General features: G+C 35.7%; 1 protein-coding gene across 4 annotated transcripts in view; it reads right to left on the bottom strand.

Moving 5' to 3' along the window:
* The window catches only part of OTOG (otogelin), a 110,861-nt gene that overhangs the window by 40,423 nt on the left and 51,855 nt on the right, over positions 1 to 18,583 (bottom strand). For all 4 annotated transcript variants that reach the window (XM_083837231.1, XM_083837228.1, XM_083837229.1 and 1 more), the window contains exons 25-33: positions 16,310 to 16,448; positions 15,920 to 16,054; positions 14,749 to 14,895; positions 13,996 to 14,115; positions 13,071 to 13,187; positions 11,460 to 11,616; positions 10,356 to 10,382; positions 6,798 to 6,956; positions 4,389 to 4,667 (exon numbers count right to left, since the gene is read on the bottom strand). In XM_083837231.1, the coding sequence (XP_083693357.1) occupies positions 4,389 to 4,667; positions 6,798 to 6,956; positions 10,356 to 10,382; positions 11,460 to 11,616; positions 13,071 to 13,187; positions 13,996 to 14,115; positions 14,749 to 14,895; positions 15,920 to 16,054; positions 16,310 to 16,448 (1,280 nt within the window). The remainder of the gene's footprint in view (positions 1 to 4,388; positions 4,668 to 6,797; positions 6,957 to 10,355; positions 10,383 to 11,459; positions 11,617 to 13,070; positions 13,188 to 13,995; positions 14,116 to 14,748; positions 14,896 to 15,919; positions 16,055 to 16,309; positions 16,449 to 18,583) is intronic.

Genomic DNA, 18,583 nt, shown 5'->3' with positions numbered 1-18,583 from the left:
GTGTGTGTGTATGTGTATTGACAATACCTACTGGTCACAAGTCCATCCCGCCATTTTTTATATTGACTTCTACCCCACAAGAACAACATTTGCCATTGTCAGAATAATTTCTTGCTATGTTCAAATAAAATCTATTTACTTGAAAAAAAAAAAAATTTAATTGTACTGACTTCAATAGAAGGTTGTATTTAAAATAAAGGTTTTTAAAACTATGAAAAAATAAAAGTATTTAAACATTCCTTCTCATCTTGTACCTTTTTATTTTGTTACTTTTCCCAAAGATTTCAAACAATTTAGAAGGAAGAAAAAAATTCTTTAGAATTCACTCTATTTATAACAGCAGCAAAACTCTGCTTAGTAACTCAGATTGCCTGTCTCCTCAGTTACAAGTTTAGTAACATGAAATACTATCTACCCACTTAACACATACAAACTACCAACAAACTCTGCCCATGACTTTCAAGTTTCTGCAATGAGAAATGTAAGCAAGTATCACTGAAAAGAATGAACTTTGTGCCTAGCCAAAACATCACTGAAAGCAAAATATAATTATCTACCTTTCAAATACGTCAGCTTTAGTTTACTGTTATGCTGGTGGATGAATATAATCCTGTTAACGTAACTATCTAATCTCCTCCTATTTATTCACTCAAAAGCAGGAGGTCAAACATTTGTCTTTGTGGTATAAATGGGAAAGATGTTATAATTCTCCAGGAACCTCAGTTTAATTCCAAGAGCTACTCAGCAGATGTGTTTAGGGACATACCCGGAATTTGCAGGTAGAACAGCAGGTGCTCAGCATTATCCAGTCCCAAGCCCTAGGTCATGATCTTTGGGACTGGCAAAGCATACAAGCTCAAATTAAACTTAAGAGCAATTCAGCGTAAGTAAAACAGGGCATTTAAAAAAAAAAAAAAAAGAATTTTATTGATGGAAATGGGTATGAGTAAACTGAAGGTAACTAGTCAACTATATCATGTACAAATCTGACTAAAGACGTAAGAGACTTTTGTAAAAAAAAAAAAATAAAGAATTTAATTTTCAGTTTTGTACCATGTTTCTGTACCATATTATATCTGTATAAGATACATACACTGAAAACAAGCAAAATGCCCTGTATCAAACATTGATAAATACCTCTGTGTGCAGTGTGCATATATCTACTGCATCTTGATATGTTAATTTTATCTGAAAATTCTATCTGAGACAGCCCTTACACTTAGAGCAAGTTAGTTTTTTAAGCACATAGCTAACCTTATTAAGAACTTCACCACATGATTTACATAGTGCAAGTTACTTACATTTTTATAGTATATACAATATTAACCCACAGTGATATTAAAAGAGTAACACATCTTATAATAATTCTGTGAATGGTAAAGGCAACCAGCTTCAGAACATGATTTAAAAAAAAAAAAAAGTAAGGAAACTGTAGCTATATCCATAAAAAGATCAATTCCTTACTTCCTCTAATTTCTCAATGATATCAAATGTGAATTTGAAACTTGACATCTCTGTCTCTATTGTTCTGGTCAGACTAAGTGTATTCTTTCAACTGAATGCATAACAAAGCAACCTACTGGCAGTAAAAATTCCTGCAAAGAATGTAAAATCTATTTTCTTGTGACTATAAATATTTCCTTGTTACTATACATACTCTAGATACTCAAATTCAGTTATCAACTCAAACCCCAAAATGTTTGTGGGAACAGGAGAGCAAACAAATCTAACTATAATGAAACAACTCAATTTAAAAACTGAGGTGACTATTCATGGAAATACTTCACAGTATTAGCCCATCCTATCTGTGTAATTTATAGTCAACGTATTTGAATGTGACAATATTTATTGCTATGAAACTGGAAAAAGTGACTCGTCAGCTGACTTTAAACAACCACGTATCTATTGCTGTGGTGATCAGGTCATTTAAAATTCTTCCTTTTGAATGTGCGTCACAGAGCATGAAGAAGTCTCATGAGGAACTTTCTGGCCAAGGGGATTTACTGGGCCTATTATTCTGCTCCCGATATTTATCCTCTGATTCCGCAGGAATAGCTGCTCCCAGTTCAAGAGTTTCTGATCTAATATGCAAAGCATTTACAACAGTCAGCAGGAAATCCAATATGCTTTTGCCTGTGCTCTCTGGAGCTGGTGTAACTTTTCCATTAACTTAAACAAATGCTGCTGTATTTTTAGACCGTGTAATTACCCTACATCAGCAGGCTGGGCCTTGTGAAAGTACACTGGAGAAAGATTCGAGCCCTGTGTTTCTCTGCTTATAAAACTCTGAAACCCAAGCCCTCGGATGTGGTGATTAATGAAATGCCTCTAGATAATTTGATCTGATCCCACTTGCTGAGGTAAATTGTTTTAGTTTTCCATTGGCATAGATAGGATTTTTTGGTATAATGACTGGAAGGTAAAGACTTCACACTTGAAAAGACATACCACCCTGTGTTAATGGATGACCACTGAGAATTGGAACATGTTTTAACCTTCTTCATTCCTTCCTCAAAGATAAAAGACTAAGGAGATATTTTTGTTATGTCCAAAAAAAGGTCTTTGCCTGAAATACTGTATGAACGCCCTGGTAACAGCATTAGCTCTGTAATTCTGCTGTTCAAAAACCTCAACAGCTCTGCAATTACAAGCATTTGTCAAGAGGCAACAGGCATTTGGCAATGACAAAATCTGTCATTTTTTCTGAAGTTGGAGTGTGCCAGTCAACAGCTGCATTAGGCTGTCATCATAATGCACCACAAAACATCAGCAGATTCACAATGCTACCATTAACACTTTAATTCAATGTTTTGATAACAAGAAGCTCCACGAGGCATACAGTTGGCCTCTTCTGTCACAGAAGTCAACGCCTGCTTCAGATTTGACTATGCCAAGAGATTCAAAATGGTCACTATAAAACATGGCCAGGCCATGCTTCGTCTGTTACAACATCACGTTTTCTTTTTTTACTTGTAAAACAAAATTTTGGTTTCAGAGAATGAAGAACTGGTTTATGAAAATTGTGTTATCAAGAATACCTATTAAAACACTTTTGCTACACCAATAAATGAGTTACCAATATATTTAAAGTTACAGCACATTACAAAGCGTTAGAACATAAAAATAATAAACACTTATAGTGATTTGGGAATTTTATGTACTGCACAAAGGCCAGTAGGTTTCAGCAATCAGTAGTTGTCACTGAGGTTCACAATAAAGTCACATAGATGCATTAGAAGTATCTGATATATCAAGACAAACTGATAATACAATAAAGCATTAAATAAATCATTAACTAATACAGCAAATGATAGTTTCATGAACAATCTTCTTTCTTTTATTTTACAGTCCAGTATAACTTCTTGTATCTCATTCCTGATCTGTAAGGCCATCTTCATTTCAGCACATGGCTCTCGAGTTTGAGAGTATGTGAAAAGAGTTATTTCCTGTTATTTGTTTCTGTTACTAATGTAAATGAGACAGAGTTTGATTAATTATGGACTTTTTAATGCATGGTGTTTGTCACCAGTCCTTATGGCAGCAGATTCTACATCCTACAGTGCCCTAAGAATGTTGCCAACATTTATGTTCCTTACATCTCTGCGGAACGTGACTACTGTTAGGGAACAGGAATCTCTCAAGAAGGTAGAAACAGCCTCACAGCAGTCTACATTGCATATTCAGAAGCTGCAACTGTCCAAGAAACTTTAGAGAAACAGACATCTGGATCCCCAAGAACAGGCATCTATCACCACTTACATGGCACCTGAAACACTAAGGGATAACATCACAGAAGGCACAGCCTCTGTGAGTGGGTACATGAATAAGGTCAGGGTGTTTTTCAGGTGAAACAAAGTTTGAGAGGTGTAATCTATAAGCATGTCCTTAGCACTGGATAGCATGATTTATAAGGCCACAAAGCTTACAATGAGAATGCACTGTACAGAAAACACAGTCAGAAGGAAGGGAAGAGAAAACATCATCTATAGACCTTAACTTATAGACACACATTCAGTTTTTTTTTCTATTCCCTTTGTGAATCCGTTATTCATCAGCACGAATTTTCTATTCCTTAAGAATTTCCTCACAACCCACAAAGCAAGTATTGCACAGAAACTTTGCTATAGTCTATGCATTTCCAAAACCAGTTGGCAAATACAGTGAAGTTCTGTGGGTATTTAATGGCTTGTGACAAGAAAACAGAATCTCTTCCTTACTACAAAGCTCAAAGAAGATTTTGAGCCTGTCACAAACAAATTATCCACAGCTTCCAGTGATGCTGGGGAGAAGTAAGAAATGTAGTCACCTCTGAAAATATCAGTACCAGTTAGCTTATATTTCCATGGGAAACAAACTGATGTTCATAAAATACAACTTTAATTACCTACCTACTAGTTTAAAAAGGATTGACAGTCTGAATTCCTCTGAATGATGGTACTTCAGAAGCTCAACTGAAGATGCAGAAATGTGGATGAAGTATCCTGGTTTTGCAAATGATTCAAAGGAACTGTAACCAGAAAGCCATGTATTCTTGTGAATAACAAATGTCGATTTGTTGTGAAACTCTTCGCTTTTTTCCCATTTAGAAAGAACGAGGGTATTGTTGGAGGACAACTGAAGAAAATAATTAGGTCTCTCAGCTGTTTCAAATGAAACCAAGTTGGAATCTGAAAAAGAGACACAGAACTCATTTAAATGCCATAATATACTAAAGTCACTCTGATGTAACATACTGCTATCAGTAGCATGGGCGATGAAAACTGGCAATGGCCTTACAAGTGAAAATGCCCTGAATCTTTTAAGAAAATATAATTATATATGGATTTTAAAGTCCTAGATTCTGATGAACACTTGGTTTTCCAAATACACTACACATTAAAACAGGATTACAAGCAGATTAGGACATTTGCCTACACCAGGACAAAGGAATATAGCCCAGCAGTCAATTAGAACTTCAGTTTACAGCCTTTGCTAACCATTTATTTAATAAAAATGTAAACTTCACCTAATTAGCTTTGCAAGTTATGCTTGCTATCAGGAACTCATAGCTCAAGAGCTCAGCTTTTCATTAAAAATAAATTACAAAAACGTATTTTGCATTCAGCTTACAGATTTATGTATTCATTTCTAAGCAGTCAGCTCTCCAGCCCTTCCCCCAAGAAGGTTTACAGCAAAGCCTGTTTTTTGGCAAATGTATCCACATGATACCTTACCCTTAAAACAGTACTGCTGATTTCAAGCAAGCCCCTGTACGATCAATTGCAGAGAGGCAGATTTTGAGCCTGTTATAGGCATCTGTTTCTTACAAAATTACTCCGTTCTGTTTTGCTGTAAACTCTTCTATTCTGTTGAAAAAAGCCATTAAACTACTGTAAAATCAACTAACCCTCCAGACCTGGATAGCATTTCTTGGAAAAAAAAAAAACGCACAGAAAACAAATGATCTCTATTAAACAGATACTCTACCAGGTTCTTTTATAACATGTACAGAAGATCGGCTTGGTTTTTGAGCATAAAAATTTTGACTTATTTGAAAAACATAGTTGCACTTGTATCTTTTTAATAATTGCCCGTAGCAAGTAGCTATTTGTTAAGCAATGACAGACTCTCAGTATGATTTATAATACCTGCCATACAGCCAATCAGTTTCAAGATCCAAAATTTTCAGTGTCTATGATTTGTCTGAAATTGATGAAACATATCCATTTTTCTGAGGTAGTGAAGAACCAACAGCAAAGATACATAAATGAAGACATGGATATGAAAAATACAGCATTGATTTTACAAACTCCTCCATGGCCAAATGATGAAACACCATTCTCTTAAATTGAACTATAAGGTACAAATTCCACTTGCCAGGTTCAATTTTAAGACAAAGATTTTATACAGGACTAGAACAGTACGACTGACCTTCCCTTTCCAAACCTAAAATGAATGCAACGTACAAGTCTCAAAACTATGACTAATAAAAGCAATCTGGCCCTGGATATTCTGTTACATGAGTTCTTGTGTCAGTTCTATAGACAACAGTTACATGCTTCTCAGTTTTTCAACTAACCCCTACCCCCTTTTTTTTTTTTTTGATTACACAAAGACAGCCACCTTCAGGCTGTCCAAAGACATGATCAGTAGACTATAAGCAGTAAAATTATATTGAGGCTTCAGTGCTCTGTGGGCAGTAAAGTTGGGTATGCAGACAGCTATAGCATTTAATCAATGTCACAAAGTGCTGAATATATTCTTGTAAGTCTTCTCGACCTGTCTAAAGGTGTGCAAGACTTATTTTGTCTGCTGAATAAACAACAGATGCTTTCACTGGGAAACTTAATTCAGGACAGGAAGACACATTCACAGCACACACCTTCAGCTCAAGTTGGAGCCAATGGCCGTCTCTGTACAAGACATTAAGTGATGGTGGCAGACTGAGTGAATTAGAGAATACTTTTCATATATCACCTCTTTCCCATTCTTTCCCATGTCCCAGTTCTGCCTGGGGAAAGGTGGAAGGAGCAACATGTATCTGAAGCACTGGGCTACAATACTGGTTTGGGGTTTTCTGAAGGTTGGGGTTAGGGAAGGATTGTTAGTTTTTCAACTAAAAGTATCTGTTTCTAAAGCTAACATTATGTAATTAACACCAGCCAAATCAAAACTTTGGCAGACAACATTAAGGTGCAGAATCAGCTGACATGAAGAGAAAAGATTTTTTGACCCAGGCCTGTAATTAGACATAGGCTAGTATTCAAGGAGAGAATGTGCTCTGCCTTACTTAAGCCTCTACACTACAGGGACTTTACCGTGTGATTTGGGTTTATAAAGTCCTGAGGTAAGCATAAAGCTCACTGCATGTCCATCTTCTTGTCTCACAGGGAAAACAAAACCATCCACCAGTTTCACTGCCAGTACAAATTTCCCACCCAAGTAGCTGACCAGTTTGTATGGGCCCTTTCCCAGAGCTGTGGAGAAAAAAAAAAGCCAGAATTACCTTTCATGCCAAATATCACACATGCATGAGTTCTACATAACAATATAGCACATGAAGAGAAATATATCTCTCTACTCTGAAAACTCTAGGTGCTATATGCTAAACTGTAATGACAACCAAAAAAAAGTCACACTCTTTTAGAAAATACCCGTTCTCAAAACTATCCAAATTACCTAGACTCAGGACTGAAGAGTTGATTCAAGTCTCAAGACTTGAAGACTCAAGACTTCAAGACTCCAAACTTGAGACCTGAAGACTCAAGACTTCTCAAGATTCACCATTAGCTTCTCCTTTTTCTCCTTCTCCTCTACTTCACTAAGTTAACTGAGTCATCCGTTAATTGATTTAGAAGTAAACAGTGTTCTACAGACCATCCTGTGATGTAAATTGTTTACTTGTATGTCTCTACCAATTCTTAATATTATATAAAACCAATTTTATTAGTGTCCACAGTGTGAGGCATTTTGCAGGAAATAGTTTGTTGCCGTCAAATATCAAAGAACTCCTTGAACAAAAAGCTTGACATGAGTCAGCAGTGCGTACTTGCAGCCCAGAAGGCCAACTGCAGCCTGGGCTGCATCAAAAGAGGAGTGACCAGCAGGTCAAGGGAAGTGTTTGTCCCCTCTACTCTGCCCTTGTGAGACCCCACTTGGAGTGCTACATCCAGGTCTGGGGCCCCCAGCACAGGAAGAATGTGGAGCTCTTGGAACGGGTCCAGAGGAGGGTCACTAAAATGATGGCTGGAGCACCTCTCCTATGAAGAAAGGCTGGGAGAATTGGGGCTGTTTAGCCTAAAGAAGAGAAGGCTCTGGGGTGACTTTATTGCAGCTTTTCAGTACTTAAAGGTGGCTTATAAAAAAGATGGTGAGCAACTTTTTACTCAATCAGATAATGACAGGACAAGGCGGAATGGTTTTAAACTAAAAGAGGGGAGATTTAGATTAGAGGTTAGCAGGAAACTCTTCATTCAGAGGGTGATGAGGCACTGGAACAGGCTGCCCAGAGAAGCTGTGGATGCCCATCCCTGAAGATGTTCAAGGTCAGATTGGATGAGGCTCTGGGCAACCTGATCTAGTGGGTGGCATCCCTGCCTATGGCAGGGGAGATGGAACTAGATGATCTTTAAGGTCCCTTCCAAGCTGAGCCATTCTATGATTCTATGATAACACTGGGAAGCATGACAGGAAGAAATCAGCATTGCAAGTAAAGGAAAGGTCAAATTTTACCTATAAGTAAAAAAAACAAAAGCATGTGAGGTTATCATTTCACAAATCTCACAATGCCACACTCCTTCAGTTAGTTCCAAGTTCACAGTATTTTGAAATGATTTTTGTAAACTCCTCTGTTAAAGCCAGGCATTTTAGACCACACTTGAGCAATTTATCGCACTACTGTTTTACCCACAAACCAGGATATGGCAAGCATCCAAGTTAGAAGTCTCCCAGAACTTCTCAGCTGATAGTTGCAGTTAATACCATTGACCCTCAAAATCTGTTCAAACAGGTTAAAAATATGAACTGCAATTTGCAGCTTGCTCTTGTATTCTGTCTCTCCCTAATCTTAAAAGATATTAAGAGTTTTGAAATGCTAAGGAAGCTGCATGTGGTATGAACATGTGGCCCATTAGGACACAAGCCCATGCATAGATAAACGTGTACAGTGATATTTGGTTACCTTTAGTGCAGGGAGCTGAAGATTATTTTTAAAATTACTTAAAACATATATTATTCTGGATATGTTAATATAAATTTAAGTTTTAGATCTCTATTCTGTTCAAAACTTGAGAAAAAGCTACCACCTGAGAATTTCCCCTTATCAAAGACAAAAGCTCCTGCTTCTAGATTCACGAAAAGAAAGTTACAAAAAATTACATAGACAAAACCTCTCTCTAAAAGAGTTTCTTAACCTTCCTGTCTCCAAAACTAAGTAATTTTTGCAATGCTACTGTATTTGTGGTAGAGAAGAAAATTTTTTAGCACAATAATTTGTTTTTCCCACTGGCAGCTCTGGAACATCCTATGTTGAGTATTTATGAGCTGGATTAGCAAACAGTGGGAAGATGAGAAGAAAGAAATACATGTTATGCATGTTTATTGTAAACTTTTCCAATGTACAATCCTCCAGTATTCCAAGTAATTTGTCAGTGAGAATTCAGCAACAAATAAAACTAATACCACACTTCAGAAGTGTATGTTACCATCCAGCTTCACTACTAGCACACGCTACTGCCACAGATGTTAGAGGCACTGCCATTTCCATCTGTTACAACTGCAAGATTACCTCATCTCAGGCTGTATTTCATTTATAAAACAGAACAGAACAGAAACTTAAAACTGCAATCATCTCCTATTCAACTGAACTCTTATTTAAATTAATTTAATAGCTTAAATAGTGATTTAGCTAAAATTCCACTGCATTATCAACTTGAACCTACTCAAAATCTTTTCAACAGTATATGTATCAGAAATGGTAACTTCTTGGCCAGATAGCTTGGGGCTGATATGTTGCACAAGTCTCTCCTAACTTAGACTCAGTTCTTCTCCAAGATCTTTTTTGGGGTAAGCTGCTGCAATATGGAGTCTAATAGACGACCAGAATATCCTGATAGACATGCTTCTATGTAAGCATGATAAAAAGAGTTATAGAATAAATAGCCGCAGTCCTGATCATTCCTTATATCAGGCTGGCTTGCAGTGCTTACATCTATGCCATGTCTAACAATGCAGACACTCTCAATATAACTTTAAAATAGTCTGCATAGAGATTCCAGTGCTACCACAGTAGTACAGAAGCACAAACGGTATCCAGTACAAATTAACCACTGAAGTTTTACTCAAGCACCTTGTATCAGTTTTGCACCTCTCTCTGTGATCCATCATAATACACCAGCAATACCTGTTGCTCAGGAATTTAAAGCTAAGTCAGGCATACCTAAATAGATAGTTCAACATTTAGTCACAAAAAGTTGAATTACATTAATAACTAGCTCTCTCTGGTGGCTGCACAGGGGATGAGCATTGGTTTAACAGAAACAACAGGTATCAAGTTTTGACTGCAGTATGCCTTAAGCAAGGAGTGCCACTAGTACTATGGGGCTGAATATTCTATTAATTACTTAATTGTTATCCATAAACACAGAGCAACTGAGATAAACAGACATGGGAAAGACCCATGATCTACATTAAAAGGATCGTGAAATTAAAAGCCTTTGGAAAAGCAAAATAAATGGGTAAAACAGATTATTTGTTACTTTAATAATATATCATTTGCAACTGTTTTCATCAACACAGTATTTTTAAACAAAATACTACGAGTAATATAAAGAAACCAAATATTCTATATTCTTATTATCAGATCCTTTAAGACTTACCTTTGTTGAAATATTCACAATCATAAGCTAAAAAATAGAAAGAAAAGAAAGAGCAATTGCACGCATTCTGCAGATAAACAGGTTTTCCATTACCCTTTATTTATTGAGTTGTAAATCAACTATTTGGCCAAGCTAGATCACACATAAGCATTTATTCAAACATTAATTATTGCTAAATATTTATTTCACCACACTGATTTAAATAAAACATTACTTTCTATCACAAATCCTAAGCTTACATATCTATAGTTGGCTTTTTGCGACCTCTAGTGGCTAAGGCTAAACTTTGCTCTTTCCATGCTCACTTTAAAACACACGCATGCATGCATCATTTCTATCAAAAATTATGAGTAATCCTCTTGCTCTAGAACAAATTTCATGTGACTCTGAGAAAGCTGCATATTCTCTATGTGCCACTGCAAAGCTAGAAAGATAGTTGTTTGTTTCCTTCCATTCTTTCTTTCTTGCCGTCTTCCATTACATCTTTGCAGAAATGACTGTCTTGTGTTAGGCATTTGCACCAGGTGCCATAGAAAAATGTCTCAGATTTTTATTTATTTATTTTTTTACAACCTCTCAGCACTGCTGAATGGGGATAGTAAGGTAATTATAAAATCCTGCTTAAAATCCTTTATTTTATTTTTTTCCTTCGGAAGACTTATCTTCCACATTTGTACTGGGGGCAGCACTAAGGCACAGCTATGTTTCCTGGACTCTGTTAATAAGTGCAGCCCTCCTGAAGATGAAAATCACATGAACTATTAGCTGCAAAAGTTATGTTTGAGGGATGTCCTGCATGCAATATCCTAATATCCATTTACCATGATGTCTCCTTTCACATCATGGGACAAGGAAGAAAAACTAGAAGTGCATCACCCACCAATATGGAAAGAAATATGCAATCCAGCTAGACAAAAATGAGCATGGAGATCAGTGAGAGGCACACACTCATCTTTCTACCCCACAGCCACTCATGCTGTAGCTCTGCTAATTTGTCTTAAGAGTTTCATTCCTGGTTTTAGGGAACTCAGTGTGTTTGATTTTTCAATAAGGGTCTCATGAATACAGTGGCAGCCACTGGCCATGCTTGTTAAGTAAACTTACGACACACTCTAGGGGACCTCCAGTCTACAGAAACTCCATGCTGGCAACACTGATGGGCATATGCTGACACACTTGTACAGAAACACTCACAGTCACCTCCTTGGTTACAACCACATGTGTCTGTCAAGCAGTTTGAGTAAAACCAGGTGACGTCAATCTGGAAATATAAATATCACTAATTAAAAATATTCATACAGACACTGGCAACAATCAGCTCAAAGCTGCAATTCCTTAAATTTTTAACGTATAAGACTTCTATTAAAGATTTTAACTTACATGTCTTCTTGAAATACAAGAAAAACAGTGTATTAGAACGTATCATAAAATCTTGTATAGTACTCAGTAATAATTAAATCAATGACCCACTACAAACACGCAGGCTGAGATGTTAATGTGAGCTCATTTTGCATGGCTTTGTAGTATTTAAACCATAATAAACTATACAGAAGCTTATGAAATAAGAGAAACTCTTTCTAAACTGACCACAAATAAATATATCCCAGAAGTGTTAATAAAGCTAGATACATGTAAAATGTAAGAACTAATAAAATAGATGGAAAACTTTTCCCATGAGAGTGGTTCATTCTCTTCATGTAATTAGGCAATTTTATGGGACAGCTTGTGATTTTCCCCTCAGATTACTCTGAAGTCTTAAGGGACAAAATTTCAAAGAAAACTGTCGATGTTAATTTGCTTATTGAACTGTTATACATTCTACATGGATTTACACTTAAATATTTATAGTCATGAGGAACACAACTGATACCTTTTACAGTGAAATAAACCAATGTTTTATTAATACAACTTTAACATTGCCTTCCCTTTTCCTCCAAAATAATATTATACAAAACAACCCTGCAAGATTCCTTGTCGTCTTTCATGAAGAAACTTCTTTCTCCCTAGGAACCCCTTTGACGCTTACAGTTTCTACACTATGCACACAGTTTCAACACCTGAACATCTTGGGATACTCACTCTCCATATAACACCTAGCCCTGGAAATCAGCTCCCCCCATTCTTGAACTGAGCCTGAGCCTGTTGACTGTCTGAGCAAGTTGCACGGTTCATTTTACTTAGGTGGTTGCCTGAGTGAGGAGATGTATGCAGTTTTTTTCTAGGAATGAGTTCTTCACATATAATACTGCCTAGAAGAAGCTATGAATTTATTTAAACGTGCCTGAAAAATGTGCATGTTATGTAATACACTTGAGCAAACTAAAGCGAGTTGTCACAATTACGCAAATTTTTGTGCTTAGAATGAAAAAAAAAAAAAGGTAATACAAATCAGGTATAATCTTGTCTCCACTAATTGTAAAGGTGACTAATAATACTAACCACATTGTAAAAAAGCTAAACAGTGCCGAAGTGTTATTATATGGCACTAACAAATGGCTTACTGTCTAAGTTAGCTAAGTGCAGATAGTCCTTGTTACAGGCCCAGTTAAACATTCCCATTTTAGAATCAGAATAAGTATGGGTTAGACTTTCTTCATGTCCTCTTTTGCTACAGTAGTAAAAATTACTCTGTTATGGAAGACATGAGCTGAAGAGTAAAGTTATCACTACTGAGATGTTCACTTTCACATCTTCCTACATGTGACCCCAACTCACCACTGGATGGCAAGCTTCAAATGCTTCACTTAACAGTATTCCACATTCCTTCTTGGCAAATGGCTCTCTAAGTGGATTCAAACTGCATGGATTTCGAATGTCAGAGCTGTCAACACACTTAACAAGAAAGCAAAATGAAGGGGAGAAACTTGTTTAATTAGAACATTTGAACTTACAAAATATAGTTTTGTGGGGTTTTTTTTGTTTTGTTTTGTTTTTTAAGAAATGTAAAGCACAAAAAATGCATCATTTGAGAAACTTAAGAGAGAATAAGATATGGAATTAAAAGGGTATGCTAATCAGCAGAAATGAAAAACACACAGTTTCATTTGTCTGACAGCAGCAGGAAAACACATACACACATATAGCTCTAAAAAGTGTTGCTACAAAGTCTGAATCTGTAGTCTTTACTTACCTGAACAGTCAGTTTAAATAAATAGCAAAGATCTTTTAAATAACTTTCATTAGAAGGGTCAGAAATCAGGTCTTTTTATGCTAGCTATGATGAATTTATTTTGCAAGATATTCTAAGTAACAACTTCAGAATTCATGTACATTTCACAACATACTGCTTCACTATTCAAACATCAATACTCTTTATTTATGTAAAATATATGTTTATATAGATAATGGATTTCAAATTATATTTGCTGATCTGTTACTTAAATAATGGTTATGTTGAATAACTGTGGAACTGTTTATTTTATGTTTTCTCTACAACACAGTACTGTTTAGAAACAAAGGCAATTACTTTGTTCTGTTTAATGGATTATGATATCTCTAAGAACCATATATATACTGTCTTTTGCATTGCTGCCTAATTGAGGCTTTGTTGAATGAATGTCTTAATTTATTCTAGATATATTGTATGATGTAACAACATCATATATAAATCTACTATCAAATACATTATTTTTCCAAGTACCTCTACAGCTGTCCAGCTGTTTCCAAATTCTTGTGAGTTTGTTAGTTCAAAATTATCTGGAGTCCTCAATTCATTTATTGTTTTCAAATCAAAATTTCCACATAATCCAGTCAATTCACCCTGAAACAACAAAAAACAACAAACATAACATATTTCTTTCTACAAGATATAAAACACTACCAGTCACAACTGCTTTCAAAAGTTGCTTCATACATGTCCATCTTCTGTTGTTCCATTATAAATTTGTCAGGATTCAATCCTTTTCAGCTGAATTTCTGCCAAAAAAGTTCAGCTGTTTGCGATAATAAAATTGTGAAAGATACTTTATTTTGACATCAGTATCATTCCCTTTAAACTATGTATCTCAAGTCTTTGAGAAGAGAGCTGATCTTTTGTTCAGAGAAGTGACCTGCTTGCTAGGAATTTGTTTTTTCACATTTCAGCAAAATACCACCTGCTCCAGTCACACAGGGAATGAGTAATGTAGGAGAATGTTGCCCCGGGAGGTTTATTTCTGCTGTTATAGAAGTTAGACAGTAAACAGTGAATAGGGGGGAAAAGAGATTGTAAATGAGAATGATTAATTTAATTGACAAGGTAGCTGAATACCTCTCTTCTTGACACTGCTATTGAGTTCCTACAGGCTTCATGACATATTGCCTGTTCTCTGAACAATGATGACATAAATTTACTTAATAAGACTTACACAAATATTTCAAAGAAATGGCATTAAGAGTGTTGACTTCCACTTACCTGCCACTGATGACCCATCTGTACGTGAACTGTTGTTCTCTGATCCCAAAGAACAGTGATGTGCTCATCAGGCAAATGAACAACAGTGAAAAACCCAGCTTTCCATAGCTGTATTTTTTGTAATTTGTCCATGTAACTAGATGAGCTCTATTCAAAATAAAACAAGATAGCTTATAATGTAAATAATGTCTTCACAAAATGTTCACTTGACAGGAACATGTAAGTAAAACGAATGACACAAATGGTTCTCAGACAGAAGTCCCAAAACTGAAAAAAGACCACACAGGAATCAATGTTTAACCAAAGTGGTCTGGATTTTGACTGTGAACAGTGTTGGATTTTTATGGATTTATTATTTTAAAAGTTGATTTTATATCAAATTTACAGTATGAGTAATGACAATTAAGACAAAAATGTTAATGGTTCATCAGGGAGGTATAAAATTCACTTAGGTATACAGCACTGCATTCAGAAGGTCTTAGCCAGCTGCTTTTTTGAATATGTATAAGTATAGGTGTGCATGGAGCATCCTCTTGAAATAAGTGATTATCTAAATATGCACAGACTGCCATCTTCTTTACATAAAGCATTTTTACCTGCATACAATATCATTCAGATGCCGAATTATTTGTAGCACAGACTAAGATGTCTGTTTTAATTACAAAATACCTCACACAAAGACACACCACTTTCTTTGTGTAGCTGGTTTGCAAACTATCAATAGTATTACTTACACCAAAATTACTATAAATACTAAAGATTACAGCAACACAGTTTGCAGTTTGGCCATAACAAAAATGAAATTTTTGTTTTGGAGCATATACCAGAAACTGCAATTTAATTTTTTGCGGAAGTATAAGAATATTCCCTCTATACAACTATACTCCAGAACTAATTAAAATCTTAGTTCTAGTGGAATTAATAGCAAGACACCCACTGACTTCAAAATATCTGTATTTTTCCATAGATGCATCGAGGCTAAACAGAAGAATTACAATTGTCTAGCATTTTCATGAAATATAGCCAAGATTTTGTTTAAGGTTTTCATTCAACAATACAGGTTTGATAAGCATTCACTGTGAAGATATTTACACCTCGGCTACATAACAAGAAAGAAAAAATACTCAGGTACATATTCTGCCTTTTAGCAGTATTAAAGACTGACACTTACTGGATTCCCAGTTTCATCATCAAATATTAGAAAAGATTTTCCAACATTAATGAAAATGTGTTTTCTGCAAATTATTCCAGTATTAAAGCAGTTAATATTCTCTATAATAACTGAGAAACTGGTTGAAGAAGTACCCTGCAAAGAAAAAAAAAATAGGCACTTTTAAATATACTAATATAATGATATATATCGTTACATAGTTGAAATTAGCAGAAAACCTCTGTACATTATTATTATGTTATGCATGACTTAAAGTCTAAGCAACACCGAAGCTTAAATACATGTAGTACTCAGTATAATGTACAAACAGGACACAAGTACAAGGGTAGTTTTTAACAGGTAGTTTTTAAATCCAGTTTTACAAAGGCTTAAAAAAAAAAAAAGTCTCACCTTAACAAGATAAACCTTACAAGTTCCAACAAAGTCAAATGTAAGTCCATCAAACGTTCTGTAATGTCGATCACCATATGCAGTACACATGGAAGGGCAAGGATGGAAGGTGCATTGGAATGATCCATGCTGGCAAATGCTGCAAAATATATGACCAACAATGGTAATATCAGTCATAACCACAGACAAATGATTATACCTACTGCATTAAGAAGCAGAACTACTAAGGACATGTAAGTATGAGGACTATGGACAGAACCACTTTGAAACTTTAACTAGAAGCAGCATAAATAAATCAATTCCCTTTTTTTTATTTATCACGTATTGAACACACACAGCCTGTGTGTCTTCCTGTTAGACCTTATAGGTTCCAGAGCATACACACATTGAAAGGGCATTTCTTCTGTCATAACGAGAGAAGAAAATGCCACCCAAGGTAACATAATTTATTCCTCAGTTACTCATACCAACAACGTGCTACAAGGATAAAGCTATCTCTATCACCTTCTCACAGTACATTTGTTTCTATACTAGCTGATTCTCAAATCCAACAAGCAATGTGTCCTACTACTACCATCCTTATTCACTCTATGACTGAATGGGAATTTTGCATAAGTAAAGAAGAAAAAAAAACAGTAGTACTCTCCTGTTAGGTTCCTTGAAAGAATTTGTTGGTTTTTTTTTGTTTTGTTTTGTTTGTTTTGTTTTCCTGATACATTGGTATTGTCACACCTTAGCCTAAGAATAGCTCAGTCAGGTTCTGCCTATGGCTACCTTAAGCATTAAAATGCTTTCACCACATTTACAGTAAGTGACTTTTAGGACCTTTCTGAATTACTTTTGCTTTGTGACTACCTAACAGCAAGGCTTTGCAGCACTGAGTACTGTGTCTCCCTGTGCATCAACACATTGGCATCTGAGTAACATTTCCAGAAATGTCATGTTTATAAATAATGGACAAAATTTCATTTCCAGTTTCCACAAGTAATTTTTTAAAATGTTATTTTTTTTTAAATCACTTGTACACTTTAAAAGAAAAGTTCCTTGATAAAGGCAGCAAAGCTGGGGCCCTGGTAACTTTATTACAGCTATAACAAGATGTATGTTACAAATATAGGTTAAACTAAATAGAGAACATGACATAATTTCAGCACATACATAAGTTTATTTTCAAAATATTAAATGATGAATTACCTGATTAAATGAACGTTTCATATTTTACAACTAACATATGAACCTGACTTACGGAAATAATGATAAATCACTGATGTTTGACATCTCATACTAAAGCACCAATAAAATATTAAGTTTCATATCAGTATAACTTTTCCTTTTCTACTCATATTGCTATGAGATGTGACAGGTTTAGAACATCGTTGTTTGTATGAAGACACCAACAATCAAGCAAATAAAGGTAGCTGCAGTTACCAGCAGCACCATGCTTCCTTCTGCTCCTTTACTATGTAACTTGTACCAACCTGAAGTCATTTTCCAGGTTTTCCAACACTCCACTTGGAAACAAGCTTATATTTCATATAACTATCTATATACCTACATGAAGCACTTGGTTAGATTAAGTTAAAAGTACTACATGTTAAAAGTGTTTTCCATAACAAAGCACAAGTAGAGTGTAGTGGGACTCACCCAGCTAAGTCCAGTCATCTTAAAGCACTGCCTAAGGCAGGCACCCAAGCTGATGGAGAGAGAAAGGCAAATGAAGGAAAGGACACATGGATGGAAAGAGTAACCGCGGCTTCTCATGCTCTCTGTGAGACATTCAGTTTCAGTTATACTCTGGTGAAGAAACATTTCTTACCATGCAAAGAGTAGGAAACTCCTTTGCAAGTATTCTCTTTCAGGAAACCTAATATATTTACAGTCCTAAGGAAGGGCTTAAGAGATATACTAGGTCTTCAACGTCCTCTGCTCCAGTCTTTTTGCATATTAAGTAAACTAACATTTCATTATCAGAACCTAGAGTCTCCTATTTGGAAAAGCAGAGCTACTAGCTGCTTTCAGACTTTGACTAGCCTTTTTTAATATGTATTTTTGAGAAATATTTGTTTAAGAACACAGAAAGCCCAACTGAGCAGCCCATAGAGACTAAACCAGCACAGCTACCTGCACCATCCATCTCACCTGGCACAACACAGCACCAAAATGCTACTCTGGTATGTTCAGTTAATACCACAACCATTTCTGTTTAATCTCAGAATCATAGAATGATAGGTTGGAAGTGATCTTCAAGGTCATTTATAGTTCTAACACCATCTT

The sequence above is a fragment of the Anser anser genome (genome assembly GCF_964211835.1).
Source record: "Anser anser genome assembly, chromosome: 5".
NCBI classification, from domain to species: domain Eukaryota; kingdom Metazoa; phylum Chordata; class Aves; order Anseriformes; family Anatidae; genus Anser; species Anser anser.
This window is presented reverse-complemented; position numbering and strand designations above follow the sequence as displayed.